This window comes from Perca flavescens, chromosome 3, assembly GCF_004354835.1.
Source record: "Perca flavescens isolate YP-PL-M2 chromosome 3, PFLA_1.0, whole genome shotgun sequence".
NCBI classification, from domain to species: Eukaryota; Metazoa; Chordata; class Actinopteri; order Perciformes; family Percidae; genus Perca; species Perca flavescens.
The window spans coordinates 26128530-26152305 of NC_041333.1; the positions used below are offsets into that span (position 1 = coordinate 26128530).

At 40.7% G+C, this 23776-nt stretch overlaps 1 protein-coding gene across 2 annotated transcripts; it reads left to right on the forward strand.

Moving 5' to 3' along the window:
• Nucleotides 1-12391: 12391 nt before the first annotated feature.
• On the forward strand, nucleotides 12392-23064 carry LOC114552309 (von Willebrand factor A domain-containing protein 5A). 2 transcript variants are annotated; one of them, XM_028572999.1, is made up of 19 exons: nucleotides 12392-12476; nucleotides 14974-15021; nucleotides 15422-15624; nucleotides 15710-15932; nucleotides 16516-16682; nucleotides 16787-16901; nucleotides 17040-17188; nucleotides 17279-17367; nucleotides 17455-17599; nucleotides 17800-17879; nucleotides 17984-18098; nucleotides 18215-18373; nucleotides 18505-18608; nucleotides 19783-20006; nucleotides 20353-20415; nucleotides 21404-21433; nucleotides 22215-22369; nucleotides 22574-22697; nucleotides 22814-23064. In XM_028572999.1, the coding sequence occupies exons 2-19, from the start codon at nucleotides 14982-14984 to the stop codon at nucleotides 22891-22893; spliced, it is 2265 nt and encodes a 754-aa protein (XP_028428800.1). In that variant the 5' UTR covers nucleotides 12392-12476; nucleotides 14974-14981; the 3' UTR covers nucleotides 22894-23064. The 2 variants fall into 2 exon arrangements, with proteins under 2 accessions (XP_028428800.1, XP_028428801.1); XM_028573000.1 differs by having other exon boundaries at nucleotides 19786-20006.
• Nucleotides 23065-23776: the final 712 nt, after the last annotated feature.

Below are 23776 nucleotides of genomic sequence, written 5' to 3' on the forward strand. Positions count from 1 at the left end.
ACAAGTTTGTGGTCGTACCAGTGTTGGTGGGGACGACGGTCTGACGACATTGGTCTGACTACGGTCAGACTTATAAAATCCCCAAAACTGCCATACTGACTTTTCTTGTTTTATACTGTCTATGGTTTTATCAACGATTTCCTCGCTCGCTGGGGCACTCACTTTCCACTCCACGCCGGTTCTGTTATTGAAGAACACGAGACAGCGATGTGGCGCAACCAAACTTGATACTGTTACATGATTGGCTGTTAGAGTGTCACTCCCCACGTTGCTAGGTTGCCAGAGAGTGAGGGCCTTTGTTCATGCAAACAAACTTGATTCACAAACTCTGGTTTCTTCTGATTCGAACGTTTTATCGACCGCATTTTCTATTGATATTGATTATGTGTCTATCGCGATACATATCGTTATCGTTTTATCGCCCAGCCCTACTCTCACATATACTACTATACTCTCTCACATACACTACTATATTCTCTCACATACACTACTATACTCTCTCACACACACTTTTATACTCTCTCACATACACTACTATACTCTCTCACATATACTACTATACTCTCTCACATACACTACTATACTCTCTCACACACACTACTATACTCTCACATACACTACTATACTCTCTGACATATACTACTATACTATTTCACATACAATGCTATACTCTCACACACACACACTACTATACTCTCTCACATACACAACTATACCCTCTCATACATACATGTAAAAGGATTATAATAGTGTGTGTGTATGAGTATAGTGGTGTATATGCAAGATTATAATAGTGTGTGTAAGACAGAAGTATGAATTACCTCCTATACGGCCTCTCACAGATATAGGGTACGTAACTTTTTTTTAACTTCTTCCTACTCCTTTTTGAACATGGGAATTTCTTATTTGAATTACTTACAATCATTTTTCTGGGTAAAGAAGGTTTTGGTCAGACAGGAAGTCAGAGTTTATGTTGGTTGTATGGGTAAATTTGAAATGGTTACAAAGAGTAATACAATTTTAATGTGCTTGAGTTGAGTTTAGGCAGCACATTCAGATGTTTTCTATCATCTCCATTTGTCCCTACATGGGACCACATTTTATATGAAAATATGCTGTTATAAAATAACCTAAAAGAGACATGGTACAGTAAAACAACATTTGAATCCAACAGTGAAATCCACCTGTGTTTATATCTCTCTCCTGTCTGCAGATTAACAGTCCACAGGTTGGCTGCTAGGACTCTGATTCGCTCCCTGGAGATGAAGGAGGGAGAAAGAGGAGGAGAGCAAGATGGAGAAGTGAAGAAGAAGGTGGTGGAGCTCAGTGTCCAATCAGGATTAAGCAGTGCCTTCACTGCCTTCATTGCTGTCAACAAAAGTGATGGCGAGGTGATTCAAGGACCTCTGGTCCTCAGAAATGTTCCCACACACAGTGAGTATATTTTTCCAAGAACAAATTAAAAGGCAAGAAACCTGTCCAGTTCAACTACAGTGTTCACGTTTAACACTGTGGCTTATTCCCAGCTCAGTACAGTAAGACGTATGTGTGATAGACATGGCTAGTCTACCTTCTTCTTCATTTCATCAGCAAAACGTATAACTATGATAAATCATAATATTTCTGTTAAAAACATAAAAAAAAAAAAAACGATCTAACTTCCATGTGCTGCTGTGACTGTTGGTTTTGTGTTTGTGTGAAAGAGAGCCAGAGTTGACATGCTCTGTTAATTCTAATGTGGTCTACAGACATGGCGGTGTGGTAGGAAATGCCGATGTGTTGCATTTTTTTTTTCAAGTTTTTGAGGGTCTCATATTGAGACAGAAACAACACAAAGTTCACAGATTAACTACATGGTCTGATTATTGACAAAATAATTATTCTGGTTCTAAAAATGAATCTGAGCTGATAGGGCCTAACAAAAATAATTGTTTGGTTCCGCTTTCCGACCGACCCAGTCAACTTATGTGCGACCCAAATTTATTTTATGAGCTTAGGGAAGAAATGATACGAATTGAATAAATACACAAATAAAAAGTTACTATAATAAATTTTTGTACAGCCCTCTTGCGACGCAAGATGCCTGTTGTCCTCCAGCAATGCTGGAAGAGGACCCGAAGTCGCCGCAGCGGCACTTAACGTTGTCGTGTCCAGTTTTACGGCAGCAACAGCAGCAACGTGAGGACGGGGCGGACGATGCCTTCAAGCAGCCCTCACCGGCCACAATATTTGTTTTCCCACTATGGCCACGCCATGACCTGCCCTTCAATAGCATTCACACACTACTATTGGCCAGGCGTCCATGCTTACATGTACAGGTCCTCTCCTCTGACCAATCGTGTGCGTTTTAACCCAAACCTAACCTTAACCGCTTAAGGTGAAATGCCTAACCCCAACCCATCGAGCTGCTTTGTATGCCGTGGCCATAATGGGATTCATAATTTTGCTCACCGCGGCCAGCTACAGCACTACTGCGCCGCCGTTAAACAGGGCAGATGAAACCACTCATGAACTATATGTTGTGTTTATTGTTGTTCAACAGGATGGCAACGTAGCTAACAAACACGATCAAATGAAAGGTAAACACCCTTTAGAGTGCTCTAACGCTACAGCAAGTCCATGTGGCTCAATGGAGGTGGCTAACTGCAGTGAAGCTAATGACAACTTCACAACATAATTCATTTGGATACAAGCGTTGCATTATGGAAGATTCAGAACAGTAATGCCCGTCATAGGCATAAACACGTAGAAACCGATATTTCAGTCTGCTCTGTCTGCGCTGTCCACTCTTCATCAACATCTGGCTCCACATGTCGCAGCTACCCATCGAGGTCAGACGCGAGCTCCTGTACCGCCTGCAGACAGCCATGTCCCACCTTCATCAGGCGGCCGAGGAAGCAGAGCGGCTACAGAGGCTCAGTTCCTGGAAGGCGCCCAACTGCAGCGCCGTTGTCACGTCAACCGCCATAAGAGTAGACGCCCCACAGCCTCTGCTGCGGCTGTGTCCTCCCAGGCCTCGACCTCCAGTTCTCCATCCGGCCCCCCTCACCTGACCGACAGGCTTCACGGGGCCGGAAGACCATGAGGGCAGCCCCCACCTGGTCCAACCCACCCCCCGAGCCACCCAGCAAACAGTGGCGACGGTGGCAATGACAGGGTGCGGAGAACGTCTGTCCCACAACGGTTGAGAGCTAGAACCACAACAGCCCTTTTAAGGGCCACTTCCATCCATCTAAAGAGCAGTTTCCCCTCAACCAAGCAGTTTTTGTTCCCACTGAACATTGCGCTGACAACATGACAGTCGTCCCCCATACAAACACACACCGGCCTGCCGCTGCACGCGGAGCTCCGTGTCTCTCTCACTATGCAGACAGCGGGAGCGAGCGCCCACTCACAATGAGCGATGCTGCGCTGGCATCCTTCTCCCCCCGGCTATTCCAGCGGGATGAGGAAGACACTGACCCAGTGGCCGCTCCCGCCCCAAACGGCAGCGACCAGCCGCTGCCCCTTTCGACATAGCCCTACCACATCCAAATTATTCCCAGACACAGGAGATTCCTGCGCTTCTTTTTTTCAGGGGGCCCATTTTCAATGCAATTGGCTGCCGTTCGGTTACTCACTAGCCTACTGCACTTGCACGAAGTGCATGGCGATGGCACTTCAGTCTTTATGCAAAAAAGGCATCGGAGTCCTTTTTTATCTGGACAATTTGCTCATTTTGGCCCCCTTTCGGGAAGTTCGGCACCACCTGCAGACACTGGGCTTCACCATAAATTGACAGTAGAGCTCACTGGTCCCCACACAGACGATAGTTTATCTGGGCATGGACATGAACTCGATTGTCATAAGAGCCAAGCTGTCAGCGCCAAGGCGGTACGCATTGTACTCTCTACTGTTGCGCACCATGCCACACGCAACAGTGTCAGTGTCTCTGATGCGTCTTCTGGACATGATGTCTGCGAGTCACGTGGTAGTATCCCTGGGTCTCCTCCACTGAAAGTGTTAAAGCACTTCACCCCTGTAGTAGCAGGGAAGCACATCATCATGCCGACAACTGACGTGACATGAGTTTTTGATTTGATTTGATTTATTTAATTGTAAGAGAGTGCCTTACATATGATAAAAGGACATCAAATACAATCGAGGATAAAAACACAATAAAGTCCAAGACTTATTTCCATTGTGGTCCTCAACACACATCAGGACAAGACAAGATACTCAATGACATAACATGAAAACATTTTTCTTAAATAAATAAAAATAGTAACTTTCCCTTTAATCTATTCCGCAACCGTCTCTAGTAAACAGACCTTGATGCTCTTTTTAAAAGAGTTCAGGCTGGAAATAACTTTAATATGACGATCTAACTTGTTCCACTGAACTGAAGGACACAGGTCAGATATGCTGCCACGAGTATTAATATTGTGTGTGTCCTTTACCTTAGTTATAAGACACTACCAAACAATATTTTCTGAATCATGGTCAGTCTTAACATAGTAACACAAGACTCCACAGGGAGCCAGTTGAGCTCAACAAATTGTGACCTACCTATGTGAGACCTATGGCCAAAATTCAGAATTACTTAATTACTCTTATTAATTTATTCTGTGCTGTTTGCAGCCTCCCTTTGAGTCTATTTGTTAGGCCTTAAAACCAGGAGGTACATGCAAATTCAAAGTGATTTAAAATTAAGGCATTAGCTAAGATGATCATTGTTGACCGTTCTAAAAATTTCGAATTTCTGGCTAAAAACTTTGTGAGCCCCGTGACTTTACTCAAAACCTTATTGGCCATATTCCTGCCATCCAAGCATCTGTTCAATCTGTATTTTGAACCGAACAAGATGGCCTCTGTCTTACGAAAATGTAGTGACAGCATATTGTCAATCAGCCAGTTGTTTACAGAAGATAGCTCTGAGCTTAGGGTACTCTCTAGTGTGGATTGTTGTTTATGAGACATTAAAAGTGCTGAGTCATCAGTGTACAAAAATAGTTCACATGAACAGGAGTCTGCCATGTCATTAAAGGTATTGTGGAGGATTTTCCCGAATTTTAGAAAAGAACCGCCCTCTGTAGTTTTTGAAAAAATGCACATGCGCAACACTCTGCCTGCTCCCGAGAGGGAACGCCTATTAAACGTGTGCATGAGAGTGCACTGTTTACAAGTTGCTGTCGGCATGGCTCATACAAGCCTACTTTCCAAAAGAAGATTTGCACTTTTTCACAAATTGAGATGTTTACCGTGTGTGCGCGGTGCGTGACTTGTGCCAGGGCTAGCATCGCTAATCATAGCTTACATCAACTTTTACTAGCAGTGATTTTAAATGGATTTCTCCAAATAGCATGCCAAACTTTACCTGTGGAGTAGAAACTTCACGACTGAGGCATCAGTGGGAAGCCCAACCTGTGCTTTTAGCGCATGCCAGCGTGTGAAATATTCTCCCAAAAGCTTCAATTCTTCAATGAATGGCTGAAACCGTAGCTCAAGCTCACAACACATATACACCTGAAAGCTAGGGTCGTGCACGTACACCGGCCTTACGTAAACATATCACCAGAATGATTGACAACCAGGAGGACCAATAGTCTTGATGATCCACCCGGATAAAGAAAATCCTCCACTATACCTTTAATGTAAGTTAAAAATAATGATGGCCCGAGGATACTTCGTTGTCGAACGCCACATTCAACTACACTATAGTCAGACAGTACTCCCCCTAAAACCACCAATTGTTCCCTCCCTGATAGGTAGGCTAAGACCTAAACCACCTACAGGTGGAGCTGTCTGCCCCCAAGGCCAGTCTGTCATGATTGACCGTATCAAATGCCTGTTAAATAACCCAGAGGAAGGATGAAGATTTGAAATCAGCTTTTCTGCTATAGCAGTAAAATAAATATTAAAATGATTAGCAACCTCTTTCTTATTAAAATTAAGGGAGCCCTTAATTTTTAGTCCTGTGTTTCCTGGATTCTTGGCATTTGTCTTAGCGGCCCCCAATTCTTTTAAGGTCTTCCACAACTTTTTTGGGTTATCCTTATTATTTAATATATCCTTCTTATAGTGAGTTGATTTTGCATCTCTAATAAGATCTTGAGTATTATTTCTTGCTTGCTTATATAAAATAAAATCATCATGATTTTCTGTTCTATGAAAAGTGCTTTTTCCCTGGTCTTAATAGCATCATGTATAACTTTGTCAAACCATGCACTAGAATGCTGTTCAAACTCTAATCTGTCTGAGAGGGGTCACCTTATTTATGATTTTTTTAAATTGTCTTTAAACTGTGACCATGCTATGTTAACACATGAACAATTTACCACAGGGGACCAATCCACATTATCAACCAGCATCTTGAAAGTTTCCTGGGAGTAATGTTAAAATGATCTGGATAGTACAGTCTTGTGAGAGCAAAAGGTTTTTTTTACCAGATTTTCTTATTAATTAATTATATTATGATCACTTATGCCATAAGTAATAGTACCACTTTGAGATATTTTAGATTTGTCTGAAACTAAAATCAAATCAATAATACTCTCACACGGGGACGCACTGTCAAAGCTCAACTGCACAATATTTATTATTACAACGATTGGGGAAATAAACGCCGCTTGTCCGCGAGTCTCATTGATAGAGCCTGCGGCTGGATGTAGCTCTATCAATGAGAGCTAGATCCTCCTAGAATTCCTCTGAAATTCACAAATATTCATTAACTTGAAATCGGACACCGTGTTAGCTTTATAAGACATTTAGGGAGATCTTGTATAAGTGGCGTGATGAAATTCAAACTGTAAATATACAGAAATTACGCCAGAAATGAAGCTAACTATCCGTGGTTTGTAGCTAGCTACACATAGCTAGGGTTGAAGGGACAGTCATAGATAACGGAACCCCCACTGTTCACAAAAATTCCTTAACTTGAAATCGGACACCGTTGTTAGCTTTATAAGACCTTTAGGGATATGTTGTATAAGTGGCGTGACAAAATCCAAACTGTAAATATAGCTAGTTATGCTGACAGCCAGCCAAGATTAACTGGAACTGTTGTAAGAGATTGCTGGTGTAACAAGCTCGCTGACCGCGCTATCACTCTCACACACGGGCCATTTAGCTAGCAGGAAGAGGGGAGCTGCAGGCCGGGGTCTGTGGAGGAAGGCAGGCCGTGCAGCGAGGCAGCAACACAGGCAGCACCAGCAGCTGAACTCCGACACACAGTCTTACCAAATTTGCAATAAGCCATCAATTTTCGTAAAACGTCCCATATTTGAGCTTTATATAGTTGATTTATCGCTTAAAAAAGTCTCAGAAGTGAATTTAATAACGTAATAGCCCGACAAACAATGTATAACTTTGCAATGAGACCTGCTGTCAGTCTCCCATGTGTTTCTATGTAGTTTGCTCAAACCAATCAGCGCGTAGCTCATTCTGAATATTCATGAACATACCATATTTGGAAGAAAATCTCTTGTTCCAAATAGAGCCATATTCACAGGGTAGTTAAGGGCCTAATAAAATAGCATTCGGGCAATTTTCAGCCCAACCAATGTTACATACCCCATTAGGAGACCTTAAGGAACTATATAATCATTCTATCACCCCTTTAAACAGCAGATTTGTTCGCACCTGTGTTCTTAGGATTGATGAATCCCACGTCTTCGTAACTGAAAGCGCGTGCCAGTTGTTCCTAATTAGCATAAGAAAACGCCCCAAAAATTCCCATATAAGGACATGACACTTCCTGTGCACCTTCTGGGAGACAGGTTGTCGGAGCTTGTCGGAGCCGCGGTGGAGGAAGTACTGAATCTCAGTACTTAAATAAAAGTACAAATAACCAGAGGCATATTTACTTTAGTAAAAGTAGAAGGTGTCCACAACCACAAACAAGGACTGGCTTTAAAGAAAAGTTCCTATCCTAACCATGAAACGGGAATATGTTGTTAGAATCGGAATGCGGTTGGTTTTATTCATGGATGTATTTCATTTTCTTTAACCATGCAAGTAAGCAAATAAAGTGTGTGAAGCAGCGCAAATGGGGAGATGTGAAGAGGTCCAACCAAATAAATAAGATATGAACGCGTCTTACACAGCCTGGCGGAGGAGTAAACGACGCTGTGGAGAGAAATAGATGGTGTTAAGAATATCTCTAAAAGACGTGTTCGTTCTGATTTCTGGAGGAAGGAGGAGAGGCTGGGGGAATTGAAAGTTAACTAAAAGGTTTAATAAAACAACATGAAAACGACAGTCAAAACACAATTGTTACACTGCAGCTGACAGCGGACTGATCTCATGCTCTCCTTGCGGAGTCACAGAAGAACAGTCATGTGACATGACAAACAAATACACTGTAAACAGCGGACTCCAACTGCTTCCCTTGCGGGGTCACAGATTGAAGTGCGGAGACATTCCCCGGATCACACTATTCCCCTACATCTGGGTGGTTCCTCAAATGAAATCTTCCCCTATTGGTCAGATGTCCCTCAAAAGAAAAGGTGTGTGTTCCCAATCAGTGTATTGAGGCTACACCCGGTGGGATCTTATCCAGACGGTGTCAATTGTTTCCAAACTACAGCAATACTCGTTCTTTGTCTTAATCAGTCTGGCTCAACTGGCGATGGCTCTCAAAGTTGTTTAAACAATAAGTCTTCTAGCGCTTTTTACATTTATGCTAAATAACAGCAATGACCTAATCAATTCTTTAGAAGCTTGAGAAGGTGTGAGTCAGACAAATGCTGATTAGGCTTAATCAGTATTGAAACATTCCTTCACTTACACAACAGTTTACATTTTTTTAAGTTACATTTTTTACCTTAAAGTACATTGTTTTCAAAACGTAAGCATAGTTTTAACTTTTTAAAACACCTTTGGTGTGAAAACACTATGAATGTTAATGAAAACAATTACAACAAAAATGTAGACATTAGCAAACTGTGTTTGATTTATACAAGAAATTATTTTCCATCTCTGACCTCATCTTATCTGACTCCATATCTTGTATCAAGAAGGTTATTTTCTCTTAACAGAATATGTTTTGTTGGTTTTACTCACAGTGATTAGTGACTAGCATTCCATTTGAAACAAAAACAGAAACACTTAATTAAATCAGAAGATATTAAAGCTGTTGACCAGGTAAAGACAACGGAAGGGAAAACATCTTAGAAATCAAAGAAAACAAAACCAAGTTCAACTTTCCACACTGCACTTCAAATACTGCACAAGTAATGACTTGTCTCAAATCTGTAATGCAATCAGGTGGGCTGAAATCTATTCAGTGGCAGAAAATATCTTTTATCTGGCTCAAGGAAAGAATGCATTAGGTTTAATCTTTGTGATCCTAATCACAAAAGAGCTAAAAACTGATACACATACAGTGGGGGAAATAAGTATTTGACCCCTTGCTGATTTTGCAGGTTTGCCCACTTACAAAGAATGCAAAAATCTACAATTTTAATCATATGTACATTCTAACAGTGAAAGACAGAATCCCAAAGAAAATTCCAGAAAATCACATCATATGAATTTATTAAAATTGATAACCATCTGATGAGGAAAAACAAGTATTTGACCCCCTGGACAAACAGCATGTTAATATTTTGTAGAAAAGCCATTATTGGCCAGCACAGATGTCAAACGGTTTTATAGTTGGTGACAAGGTTTGTGCACATTTCGGCAGGGATGTTGGCCCACTCCTCCCTGCAGACAGCCTCCAAATCATTCAGGTTCCGAGGTTGTCGCCTGGCAACTCGAATTTTAAGCTCCCTCCAAAGATTTTCAATCGGATTCAGGTCTGGAGACTGGCTAGGCCACTCCAGAACCTTGATGTGCTTCTTCTTCAGCCACTTTTGTTGCTTTGGCGATGTGCTTAGGGTCGTTGTCGTGCTGAAACACCCATCCTCAACCCATCTTCAGCTCTCTCACTGAGGGAAGGAGATGTCGGTCCAGAATTCCACGATACATGGCCCCGTCCATCCTCCCCTCAATACGATGGAGTTGTCCCGTCCCCTTGGCTGAAAAGCACCCCCAAAGCATGATGTTGCCACCACCATGCTTGACGGTGGGGATGGTGTTCTTTGGGTTGTACTCGGTGTTCTTTGCCCTCCAAACACGACGAGTTGAGTTGAGGCCAAAAAGTTCTATTTTGGTCTCATCTGACCACATCACCTTCTTCCAGGCCTCTTCTGAGTCGTCCAGGTGGTGAATGGCGAACTTCATGCGGGCCTGTACATGTTTCTTCTTGAGCAGGGGGACCTTGCGTGCGCTGCAGGATTTCAATCCATGACGGGCGTAGTGTGTTACCAACCGTTTCTTTTGTAACTGTGGTCCCAGCTGCCTTCAGTTGATTCATCAGTTCCCCCTTGTGGTTTTGGGATGATTCCTCACCGTTCGCATGATCAGGGACACCCCACGAGGCAAGATCTTGTGTGGAGGCCCAGACCGAGGGAGGTTGGCGGTGGTGTGGTGCTTCTTCCATTTCCTGATAACTGCACCGACAGTTGATCTTTTCTCTCAAGTTGCTTTCCGATTCTCTTGTAGCCCATCCCAGCCTTGTGCAGATCAACAATCTTGTCCCTGATGTCCGTAGAAAGCTCTTTGGTCTTGCCCATGGTGGTGATGTTGGATGCTGGTTGTTTGGGTGTTGACAGGTGTCTTTTATACAGGTAACGAGGTGAGGCAGGTGTATTTGATGTAGATAATTGGTTCGGATTGGGGCTGTGTCTTAAAGAAAGACTAACTGGCTTGTAGGAGCCAGAATACTTGCTGTTTGTCCAGGGGGTCAAATACTTGTTTTTCCTCATCAGATGGTTATCAATTTTAATAAATTCATATGATGTGATTTTCTGGAATTTTCTTTGGGATTCTGTCTTTCACGGTTAGAATGTACATATGATTAAAATTGTAGATTTTTGCATTCTTTGTAAGTGGGCAAACCTGCAAAATCAGCAAGGGGTCAAATACTTATTTCCCCCACTGTATACTTCAATATATTTTGTCAGTTCAGATGGAGCGAGCACAGAAAAACATTCTTAATCATTGTCCATTGAAACATTCCTTCACTCAGTTACACAACAGTTTACATTTTTTAATTTAAATTTTTTACCTTAAAGTACATTGTTTTCAAAACGTAAGCATAGTTTTAACTTTTTACTTCAACAATGGCAACTTTGATTTAAGGAATAATAAAAAAACAAACGTTTTAATTTTCACTTTTACCGGGGCTGTATTACCGAGGGTCAGCGGCGCTGCGCCCGGGCTCTGGAGCACCAGAGCCGGCTTGGATCAGCGGTGCCCCATATATACAGTATCTACGGCAACCAAACTTTACTGGTGAGACAAACGTGTGACGGTCAGGAAGACTTTTGGCAGGGGAGAAACTGATCAGAAAATGTAACGGAACATTGTAGAAATGTAGTGGAGTAGAAAGTATAGATAATTGTTGCAAAATATAACAAAGTAAAAATCAAAAGTAGGCTATGCACTATTGAGTCTACTTAAGTAAAGTACAGATACGTGAAAAATGTACTTAAGTACAGTTACGAAGAATTTGTACTTTGTTACATTCTTCCACTGCATTTCGGCCCTATAAATAGCGATCAATCACCAAATAACGCAGGATTTAATCATTTTAATTGCTGATGTAAATTGCAGTGTTGGTGTCTTTTTTGAATAATATGATTTTGTATCAACAAATTATCAGAAATACATTACAGTACTACACTATCATTGTAAACAACTGTAGAATTAAATAAAATGCAGTAAGCAATCATTTGGAGCAAATTGTCATCACTCAAATGTGCGTAAGAGTGCTTTTCAGTGTTCGTAGATTTTGTTCTTAGCTAAGAACAAATCCAAGTTAAGAAAACATTAGTGAATGCCAGAATCTTCGTAAACAAGTGTGTAAGAAGGGTTTAAGAACACATTTATTCGTAAGAACGGTTGGTGAATGAGGCCCATTGTTACCACAGAGAAATAATCCAAACACCAATTTCCTTATGTGTGTGTGTGTGTGTATATATATATATATATATATATATATATATATATATATATATATATATATATATATATATATATATATATATATATATATATATATATATATATATATATATATATATATATATATAGTACAAGCTCCAGCCACCCGATGCTTTTTCATGAATCAAGCGCATCTCACAGGCGTGACTGGGCAGTTCTGTGAAGTGTCTACCCCGCCTTGCTCTGCCTCTGATTGGCTTAGCCTAACCGAACCCATCTTGCCTGAGAATCTAACCAACCCAATCAACTATGGCAACAAGTACTAGCCAATCAGAGAGAGAGTAGAGCGGGTTAAACCTTCCACGTGCTTTCGCCATCCTATGAAAACAAAACCGGCGTACTGCAGCTGTCCGCAGTGGTTGTCCAGTCCTGTTTTGTAACGTTTAAAGTTCACGCCATATCTGCAAGGGGAAACTAACTGGACAGAATAATAATTCTCTTTAAAGGTAGGTATTTATTTAAGTATAAAATATGTCTTGGCTGTAAATGTTTTTCCCCCATATAGAGTCATATCTGGAATGGTTAAAAGAATAAAAGAAAACTCCGGAAGTTTTAGACGAGTTCAGAACAAGCGAAACATTTATGTTCACAGTGCAGGATTTATGGAAATGGACATTGTAGCAAATGTGTGCGTGAGTGAGCGCGTGCGTCTCTGGCCTGTCAACTCGGGGCGTGGCAGTTAGAGACTGTAAGTAGCCGATTGCTCTCATTGGAAAAAAAAGGTTCTCCTGAGCTTGTAGCCTACTCCATAGTACAAATTTGGTACAACTATTTTCTCAATACAAGTGTAAAAAATTACATACATGTCATTTAGCTGACGCTTTTATCCAAAGCGACTTACAGTTAAGTGCATTCAACCCTGAAGGTGCAAACTCCAGACAACAAGTAGTAAGTGCAAGTACATTAGCTTTAAATAGGTAATGCTACAAGAGCCATATCAAAGTGCAGCATCAAGAAATATATATATATATATATATATATATATATATATATATATATATATATATATATATATATATATATATATATATATATATATTGGATGGCGAGGTTGTTGTCCTGACATAGGCCGTGTGTGTGTGTGTGTGTGTGTGTGTGTGTGTATGTGTGTCTTGGATGGTCTGACATAATCAGAATGGGCGTTGTCTTTACAGGAAGTCTGGAATGTGCGAGTCCATGATTGTTACATCCATGGTGCGAGAAAAGGCTAAAATATCCTCCCCTTTTTTGCCTCTGAATGTCTTTCCTGAAAAAATATATAGGCTATATTGTTATTTTTTAAACAGCTGTAGGCTATATTACTGATCCTGTATGCATGTGGTATGATTGCTATCATTGTTGTATGGCCTGGCTCAGGTTAAACCCTTTTGTAAAATAAATAGCCTACACACAGAGAATGAATGGCATAAAACTTTATTTTATTATCTAGTTTGACAATCAGTCATAATGGAATAAGAACATAAACAAACTACTTTTAAAGTAGATTTGTTTCTGGGCTGAATTGGATTGTTGCATAAACTCGCGTATCTACCGATGCATAAACCAACATTTCAAGCATTATCGGAGGATTTCAGATACTGGTAGTGTTAAGTTTTAAAAAGTTAAAACAATGCTGATCTTTGATGTCAGTGTATTTTTATGTTTTGATGTATTCATGATATACGCTGCAGCTGGGTTAAGGCGGAAGGATTGTATCAATACTGTTTGACCCAATCAATATCTCTCTGTTTCATACTGATTCCTAAGTTTCTCGAGATAATTAGATCTTGTCTGTTACAAGGGTTTTGTCACACGGCAGGAAGAAACCTTTGGTCTATCCGTCTTGGAGCCAACCCCTGCTGGCGTGCTGACTAGATTAGAACAAAAACAAATTTATTCCTGTAGTTTGACAAGAATGGACATCCACACGTTAGAACCTTTCATCTATGTCCAAGAGTAACATGAAACATCCATTATGTTAGAGGTATACCCTCCTTATTTGGGCCACAAAGAAAACCAATGAGATGCGTCCAACATGCGACCTTGCCATCGAAGGACCAATGGGAATGGTTTTAATCCAGGTTGGGGAAAAGGAACCGCCCACATGTCCAGGAGGATATAGGCCCCGTTTACACGAAGGGAAGACAAAGATATTTTCCTGCGGTTTGGCCTGTCATTTACACGAAAACCCCGTTTTTATCACAGAAAATGATTATTTCTAAAAACTCCGGCCAAAGTGGAGATTTTGGAAATCTTTGTTTGCACGTTTGCATGTAAACTGAGACAAACGGAAGTTTAGGCAGCCGAGAGAGAGAAAGAGGACGTGATTGGTTGCTGTTGTTGCTATTGTCAGGATTCTGATTGGCTAATGTGGGCTTGAGCTTCTTGTTACACTGCCACCTACAGGTCTGGCATGCTCTTGACTGCATTGACGGCATATGTACACGGGTACATATAAACGAACACTTGTCTGAAAACGGAGAGGTTTATGAAAATAGCCGGCCACGTGTAAACGTAGCATAAGTGAACAAGTGGAGGGTTGTTAGGGACTGGAAATGTGAATCCACAATGGAGAAGCATCTTTTCAGTCCGCTGCAGCGTAAAACTTGTTTTTGTCATTTTGATATTAAATCTTTTTGTTAAATCTTCATTGGACCGAGTCTCTCCTTTCTCAAAAATTCAAAGAAAACGCAACAGTAGCCTAATGGTATCGAACAACTCTTTTTTTTCAGTTTTTTTTCTGCAGAGGCATTTCCTTATTCCTTATTCAATTATTTATTGTTATTATTATGTAACAACCTTTTGGGAGTTTGTTGGCGTTTTTGAAAAAGACTTATAAATTATTCAGTTCTGTGTGTGGTATATTCACTGTCTGTAGTTGTCTTTTTTTTGCTATCTCTAAAACATGAAATAAATGGAAATGAATAGTTTTAGAAAATGGAAATCTTCCTTTCTGTTACATAGGTTCAAAGATGAACTGCTGTGGTCTGCTAAATGCTGAGAAGGAACCAGGTAAAGAGTTGTTAGCAAACATTAAATTCTTACTAGTTTGTCTCCATTCAGACCTAAATAACAGATTTTAATTGTTTAGCACCCTGTGAAATCAACAGTATCATGGTTTACTGCATATGTTTGCTTGTGTTAAAGTATTTTCTTGTATATTTGACTTTTATCTGTTCTGTCACGCGAGTGTATGAACAAGTGGTTCTGAATTTGCTGGTGTGTCTCCATGTGTGCACATAGTTTTCCATGTAATTGTGTGTTTGGGCCACAGTGAGGCAGCAAAGGAGCTTTTCTAATCAAAACATGTTTAAACATGAAACAAGATATATAAGTATAATTAGGTATAATCATTGACCTGTATCATTAACCATTTGTGCATTTTTAAGATTTGATCCTGTTTCTTGATCAGTTCCTCTGAAGAGCGTGGAGGTGGAGCTGGAGGTGAGGGACCATGTGGCTACAGTGGTCTCTACTCTGAACTATGAGAACAAGGAGGACAAACCACTGGAGGCTGTTTTTGTCTTCCCTCTGCCTGGAGATGCTGCTGTCTGTCACTTCAGTGCTAAGATTGGACAGACAGAGATTGTAGCTGAGGTGAAGGAGAAACAGAAGGTGAGCTGGACAGTATAGATTTACTCAAGACAATAGAGTCTGAAAACCCAGTGAATGTTACCCACGTGTGTCGTCTGTTCTACAGGCTCGTGAGGAGTATGATGACGCTTTGAGCTCTGGTCAGCAGGCCTTCCTGTTGGAGGAGAGTGATCAGAGTCCAGATATATTCTCTCTGAGTGTGGGCAGTCTGCGTCCAGGAGAGAGCGCCTCCATCAGGCTGGAGTACGTCACTGAGCTGGCTGTGCAGGCTGATGAAGGGCTGAGGTTTTGTCTGCCTGCTGTGCTCAACCCTCGCTACCAACCTCGGGGTAGGAAACCCAGCAAACACCGTCATCAGGAATTTAAACTTCAGCTTAGACTTAGAACCTCTATTGTAGGCCGTACTGTAAATGGTCGGGCCACTCACCAAAAAGTACTGAGATGTGACCATGTTCATGAACTTTTAAATAATTTTATGTTATCAGTAAATTGATACAGCCATACATCATTACAATTACAGTCAACTAACAATGAAAAGAAAGACAGAACTGAAATATAAATATATGAAAAAAAAACAATTATAATTATAAAACTTATCTAGAAGTAGTAGTGTTTCTATTTACACATTTGCATATTTGCCATAGAATGAGCTTTATTTATATAATTACATGTTTTTCTTTTGATTTCAAATTTCAGCATCTGTAAAAAAAAAGTTTAATGGTCTGCATTTGTGTTCCTTGTTCAAAATCACCAAAAGACTTGTATTTGACAGCCCTGCCAATATGATTGTAATTGCTCTTTTCCCTTCTCTGGTCTCCCTGGGTCATTCACAGTTACAACCAGACCAAAGGATTTGATTGCTTACTGCCTCTTCAATTACATCATTTCAAAGCTATCTGATCTTGTTCACAGGAAGTGAAGATGTTTGTATCCAGGTGACCTCTGTTCCAGCCTCTCTGGTGCCCTACAGTCTGTCTTTCTCTGCCCGAGTGTCCTCTCCTCGTCCAGTCTCTAAAGTAGAGTCCAACTGTCCCCTGGACGCTCTCCAGTACCTCAACACAGAGCAGACCCAGGCTACGGTAGGTAGAGGGCTGATGTCTCTGCTGTGTGATTCTTCCTCAATACTGAGAACATGATATAAATTACTTTGTTAATATTTATGAGTGTGTTTTGTGAACTGCAGGTCAAGTTGGTTGGAGGACACAAGTTTGACAGAGATGTTGAACTGCTGATTTATTACAAAGATGCCCACCAGCCCACTGCTGTGGTGGAGGCAGGACAGGCCTCTGCCAAGCCTGGTGAGTGCAAATTAGTGAAGATGTTACTTTGCAAGAAGTTCATTATCATCATCTTCTAACTGATACATTACTTATGTTGGAATAAATAATACAGAGCCAGATCTATGGTTATTTTTCTGTCTCTCCTCTGTGTTTCAGGCTCTCTGATGGGTGATCCAGTGGTGATGCTGAGCCTGTACCCTGAGTTCCCCCAGGCTGTGATGTCTTCAGTCGCCTCATGTGGAGAGTTTGTGTTCTTACTGGATCGATCTGGCAGTATGGATGGGTCCCGTATAAAGAGTGCCAGGGTATTCATTATGTGTTAGTTCTGTCATTAAATCATTTACAGTGTCCCTCTGACACAGTGGTCTTCACTATGTTTTCTCTCTTCCCTTAAGGAAACTCTGCTGCTCCTGTTGAAGAGCTTACCAATGGGCTGCTATTTCAACATCTACAGCTTTGGGTCCAGCTATGAACACATCTTCCCGTAAGTCACTGGCTCATGATACTCAGTCCAACAAATTTGTTCCTGTTTTTGGTGTTAATGCTTGTATATGTATGTGTGTGATGGCAGTAAGAGTGTGGAGTACAGCCAGAAGACCATGGAAGAGGCTCTGAAAAAAATTGAGGAGATGGGCGCTGATCTGGGAGGAACGGAGATCCTTGAGCCCCTCAAACATATTTACAGCCAGCCCTGCATTCCCAGTCAACCTAGACAAGTAATATATACACACACACACACACGCACACGCACACACACACACACACCTAATGTTCTATGTTTAACAGGATCACTCTTACCACACCTTGATCTTTACACTTTACTGTTAAAACCACTTGTGTTTCTGAACTTTCAACACATGCTGCATACTTCTGGGTGTGATGTAACTTAGAGTGTTATGTAAACTCTCCTCCCTAGCTATTTGTCTTTACTGACGGAGATGTGGGGAACACCAAAGAAGTTATACATCTGGTGAGGAAGAATTCAGGTTCCCACAGGTAAAACCACAAGCACACAAAGCATAACAAAGACCTATACAATACCCAGAATATGTCACATGTTCTAATGATTTGTGTATTTAACGCAAACTACTGTATTGTAGGTGTTTCTCTTTTGGGATTGGGGAAGGGGCCAGCTCTGCTCTTATCAACGGGTTGGCCAAGGAAGGAGGAGGTCACGCTCAGTTCATCACAGATACTGACAGGATGCAACCCAAAGTAAGAATGACACTAAACACAATAAAGCTGTCAAATTTAACAATGCAAAGGGACATTTATACTCAGAAATCATTGTTCCAGTACCTTAAAACAACAGTGTACATACTCATTATCAGGTGATGCAGTCGCTGCGTTTTGCTCTGCAACCAGCTGTGATGGACATCTCAGTCAAGTGGGATTTGCCAAAGGGAGTGTCTGTCACTGCTCTCTCTCCACCAATCACAGCACTTTTCCAGGGTCAAAGGTCACTGGTTTATGCCCAGCTCACTGGACAGGTAAGAGCAGCACCATCTCATAGTGAAATACCTCTTTGGATAGATGTGTCAGGTTTGAAACATTTGAATGAGAGTGGTTTGTATGTAATTATGATAGTAAGAGTTTTCCAACACTGTGATCACTTTCTCAGAGTTCAGAGGCAGCGGAGGGCTGTGTGACGGTGAAGTACAGCCTGGCAGGTCATCCCTCTCAGAACCAGCTCCACTTCAGTCTCAAACCTGCAGAGGACACTGGGTAAAGAAGGTTTTGGTCACACAGCACTGCTGTACATTGGATCCTAACCTTACAAATGTTACGTTTAATGTATTTATCCACATTAAAAGAAAAAGATGCAAGGGAAAGAAACATGACAATATTTATTAAAAGAATATGAATACCTTATACCTGGCATTAGTTACTCAGTGGCTGACACCACAATTAGGAAAATGGTTATAAAGGTAATCATTCTGTCAAATGCTTAATGCTACAAGAAAAAATACCTTGAATTGTGTATTTTTTTTTACATAAATAAAGACTGCAGGTATATGTTCAATACTTGACAAAGCATGTGAAGTTACATTAAACATCAGGTATTTGTTTAAAATACTATTAATTTAAACACTTCTCAGGATGATAGAATTGTTTTTTTGTTTTTGTTATATTCAAATGAAATAAAGAATGCTGCATAAACATAAATGAAATTCATATCAAAATGACAATGGTAACATGTAAACTGTGTTGTGAAAGAAACATAAGGATCTATTTCTCTACAATTTTAACATGCTACAATACAGTCATGAGTCAATGACTCGATTAAAGCTTAGATTCCCTGTAGAATAGTCTTTTGTCATGCATCACTGTGATTGGCTCAGCTGCTTCAGAGGAATGAGACCAGTGATGTGACTGGCTGAAAGTTTACTTCAACCCAGCTCTTATGCACTTTAAGCTGCTGTACATGCATGAACCAAAATGGCAGATGCCATGACTACCTTGCACTTGTTGTTGTGTTTACACTATTCAAATAAGGCCCATGGATACAAAGTATTTTTATTTCTCTAGGAATCAATCTCTGAATACTTCCATAACAGAGCTCTTGACAGAATACATAAACAGAGCTGGTGTCCACTACTGACCTGGCTGACAGGCCTTTAGTAGCTGGGACCTTCTGTGTGGAGTTTTCTCTTTGTGCTCTTGTTTTCTATCACTGATGTGCAGATTAGGTAATGTGGCATCTTTAGATTATGTGCTATTGGTTTCCTGTACATGATATCATTGCCCTGGCTGCACCCTGCTTCTCACCCAGTGTGTGTTGGGTTAGGCTCCATCTCTCTAGGATCCTGAACAGGATACGCTGGTATAGATAACAACTAATGGCAAAACTAATATGGCAAATCTCTGCGCAGATGTGTTTACATCTCTCTTCTGTCTGCAGATTACCGGTCCACAGGTTGGCTGCTCGGACTCTGATTGGCTCCCTGGAGATGGAGGAGAGAGAGAGCAGAGGAGAGCAAGAGGAAGGAGTGAAGAAAAAGGTGGTGGAGCTCAGTGTCCAATCAGGAGTGAGCAGTGCCTTCACTGCCTTCATTGCTGTCAACAAAGGAGACGGCGAGGTGCTTCAAGGACCTCTGGTGGTCAGAAATGTTCCAACACCCAGTGAGTCTTTCCACAGAAAAAAAAGGCTACCCTCTACTAAAGAGATACTACACTGTAGCTGACTATGAATAATAGTGTAGAGAAGCATGATGATGTACTGCTTTTACAGTTCAGAAAATCATTGATCATTTGCAAATCTTCAAATCAGTTTTCATCTGAATTTCATTTGGAGTTGAGAGCTGGCATTTGATCTCTGCTCACAGCGGGTTTGCACATCCGTTCACGTTCACATGCACTTTTGAGATATTTTGAATATTTCAAAGAACTGAATATTTTGTATTTATTTATTTTATTGCTAAGTCTCATGTCTTGACCTCATACACTTTTTTATTTTTAAATCTTGAAGGGATGATGGCCTGTTGTATGCCTATGCCGCAGTATCGAAAGTCCTTTTCTCCTGTGGTACAGTGTAAGTAAAAAGCTGAATGGCACTAACACACATCTGTGGGTTTCTATAAAAAAAGGTAAATTGATATGACTAAAACAAAACACATTTCTGGGGCAGATTGCTCTTTGATTTTTGTGCAGCTTGAATGTTAAATACTGTGTGTACAGTAGGAGTTGATTGGGCAATAGTGTGTTTTGGTTGTCGGCAACATGCAGCAAGTAAGGAAGATTGAGCTGTGTGTTTCTGTGTGTGTGTGTGTGTGTGTGTGTGTGTGTGTGTGTGTGTGTGTGTGTGTGTGTGTGTGTGTGTGTGTGTGTGTGCGCGTGCATGGGGGCAGCTAGTACAGGTGGTATCAGAACATGAAGTTATCAAATCATATGATGTTTCTAAAGCGCCACATTAGATTTGTGCTAAGGACAATATATGACTAATGTGGAGATTGTAAAAAAAACACAGACATAAGGGACATGAGCAGGACGTTAGAAAATAAAAACAAACTCAAAAATGAAACATGGAATTATTTTGTCATTTTATATAGGCAATATTTAGTAGTAAAACCTGTATTAAAGGCTCTTTAATTTCTGAGTTAATATTAATATAACTGGGTATAGATTTCCTACAAAAACTAGTGAAATGAGCATTCATTTAAATTGTTTTTAATTGAAGTCTGGAAATGCTGCTAGCTGGAGTCAGTTGAACTTTAAATATGTGAGGGCTGATTTTGATGATTCGTTTTTGTTACAGCCTCATTAACTTCATAATGTACTGTAAGTTGCTGTGTTGAAATATGAATCAATATTGAATATATAGCCGTTAGATTTTAAAAGAAAAAATGTAATGAATGACATTTTTTTAATGTAATTACGTTTTTTGTATTTGTATCAAACTCTGTCCTAGTTTCTGGTCCAGTAGTTTAGACACGGAGGATTTCCGTGTATTACAATTTATGTTCCTTGTATTTACTGTGGTTGCCTTTTTGTAATGGCCTTCTTCTCTTTTTCTTTTTAAGTGAATTCCTACCGTCGACCACAGTCCAAAGGTAAGTAACAAAGATGTTATTGAAGAAGCACCTGCTGATGTTGGATGGTTTGCGGGTTACCTTGAATTAAAATAGAGTGGGAGCGGGGGTGGGTTTCTGGGTTAGGGTTAGCATGTTAACATTAACATGTTGTCTGGTTCTTTATTTATTATCTGCATAATTATCAAAGTCAAGACAGAAAAAACTTGGTAACTTATTATTTAATTTCTTAGTTAGACAAGCAAAGTTGGCACTATAAACCTAATTTATGCAAGAAAACAACTAGAATGGTAATAATAAAGCTAAATTGCCAGATTCTAAATAGGGAGCAATAATATAATTTGAAGATATAAACACATTGGCATGCTGACCTGGATTACACTGACTCACATTCCTACGTTTTAGTAATTCACTCAAATATGTTTAGCCTCCGGAAATCTAATTGAAAACACAGCACAGAGTCGTTTCCTCTCTACTCCTCTGGATGGAAACAAACTGTTGTTGGTTTTGTGGTTCTATTCTACGTGAATTTGCGAGAACTTGTGGGTCCTCGTGACTACAGCTGTCAGTCACGGCCGCAGCCGTTCCGCAAACAAATCCGGACCCGGTGGGTATTGACGGACGGCGGAGCACGCAGCAGACACGCAGCGGAGCCGGTCCGCAGCCGTTACGCATCCAGTGGAAATCCCCGGTTACACTGACTCACATTTCTACGTTTTAGTAATTCACTCAAATATGTTTAGCCTCAGGAAATCTGTTATAATAATCCACAAAGATGATCTTTATTTTTGCACTTTGATAGTCTCAGAAAGCTCTTTGCCCAAGCAGCCACCCAGAGACCCTTTGCTGCAGCTGGTCTCCCTCCAGAAGGCGTCTGGCTGCTGGGTGCTGGATCCAGCTCTGGCTGCTGCACTGGGAAAGACCAGCAGGAAGGTGGAAAAGTCCAAGCCTGCATCGGTGGGTTATTGTCAAATATAATAACATCAATTATTTAATAAATATTTTTATGTGGAATGATTTAAGTGTCTTATTTTATTATTATGTTGTGAGGAAGTATGATTTTTCCTTTTTGCTGTTTTGTTCTCTTTGATTTTTCTTTCCTCCTAAAAGCCTGTTCAATGTTTTTTTTTGACTGTGTGTTTTTTTTATTGGGTGAATTAGGTGAACCAGGAAGTATGGGGCACCATTCTTGCTCTGATCTGGCTTCATGGTTTCAAGATGGATGCTCAAGAAGAGTGGGAGCTTCTGGCTATGAAGGCTGTGTCGTGGCTCCGTGCCCAGAATGGTAATAACCAGAATTATAAGTGTTTATCTGTTGTTTTAAACAGTGTGTGCTGGTTAAAATCAGCTGTTTACTCACTTTTACTCTGCTGCACTCACTTCTTTTGTGTTTTCTTTCAGCCCCATGTGTGACAGAGTGTGTGGAAGCTGGAAATGCTCTGTTGGGGTTCAACGTGCAGAAAGACGCCCTGGGAATCTGAGATTTTCATTAGATCTGCACCATACTATTTACCTAGCAACAGTTAAATCTTGTTCTTTTATGTTTTCTATGTTTTCTCTTGTTTTTATGTTGATTGGTGTTAAGAATATCTAAAAGACGTGTTCTTCGATTTCTGGAGGAAGGAGGAGAGGCTGTGGTCGAATTGAAAGTTAAGCAAAAGGTTTAATGAAACTGTATGAAAACGACAAGACAAAACACAATTAAACATAAAACATGAAAACACTGCAGCTGACAGCGGACTGATCTCATCCTTGCGGAGTCACAGAAGAACAGTCATGTGACATGACAAACAATACGCTGTAAACAGCGGACTTCAACGTGCTTCCCCTGTCGGGGTCACAGATTGAAGTCCCGACATCACCTCATTTTCCGAATTATATTCCTGTGGAATTGTGGGTCTCTGATTAAAGACACACCTCTGATTTTAGGTTTACCCCAGGTCACAGACAAAGGTCGTTTCACATGGTAGTGCCGATTCGGTCTAATCACGCCTGGCCCTGCAGGGAGTGGCTCCCCAAAACCAGAAACAATAGTTACCTTTCCTGTGGGGACAATGAGTCTCCTTCATATGCTAAATGTCAGACATGACCTGATTCATTCTTTAGAAGCTAGGTTTTAGGTGAGACACTCAAATGCTGTATTAGTGTACTTGATTAAATTTAGCTGCAGGCCCCATTAAACATTGTTTTCAAAACATGAGCCGGGTTTTAACTTTTTAACTTCAACATTGGTCTTTTGAATTTATACCTAATTTGGTTCCAACATTGTAAAAGTAAAGTAAAGAAAGTAATTGCATACAGATTTTTGTCGATTTATGTTTAACTGAAAAATAAACTTGGAGCTTTGGACAAAATGAGCATTAA

Bases quoted from the DNA above. Each gene is read 5' to 3' on its own strand.
- LOC114552309 (XM_028572999.1), top strand. From the start codon at position 14,982: ATGAACTGCTGTGGTCTGCTAAATGCTGAGAAGGAACCAG. The intron at 16,902-17,039 runs GTGAGTGCAAAT...TCTGTGTTTCAG, and splicing joins ACAGGCCTCTGCCAAGCCTG to GCTCTCTGATGGGTGATCCA. The intron at 18,099-18,214 runs GTAAGAATGACA...ACTCATTATCAG, and splicing joins CTGACAGGATGCAACCCAAA to GTGATGCAGTCGCTGCGTTT.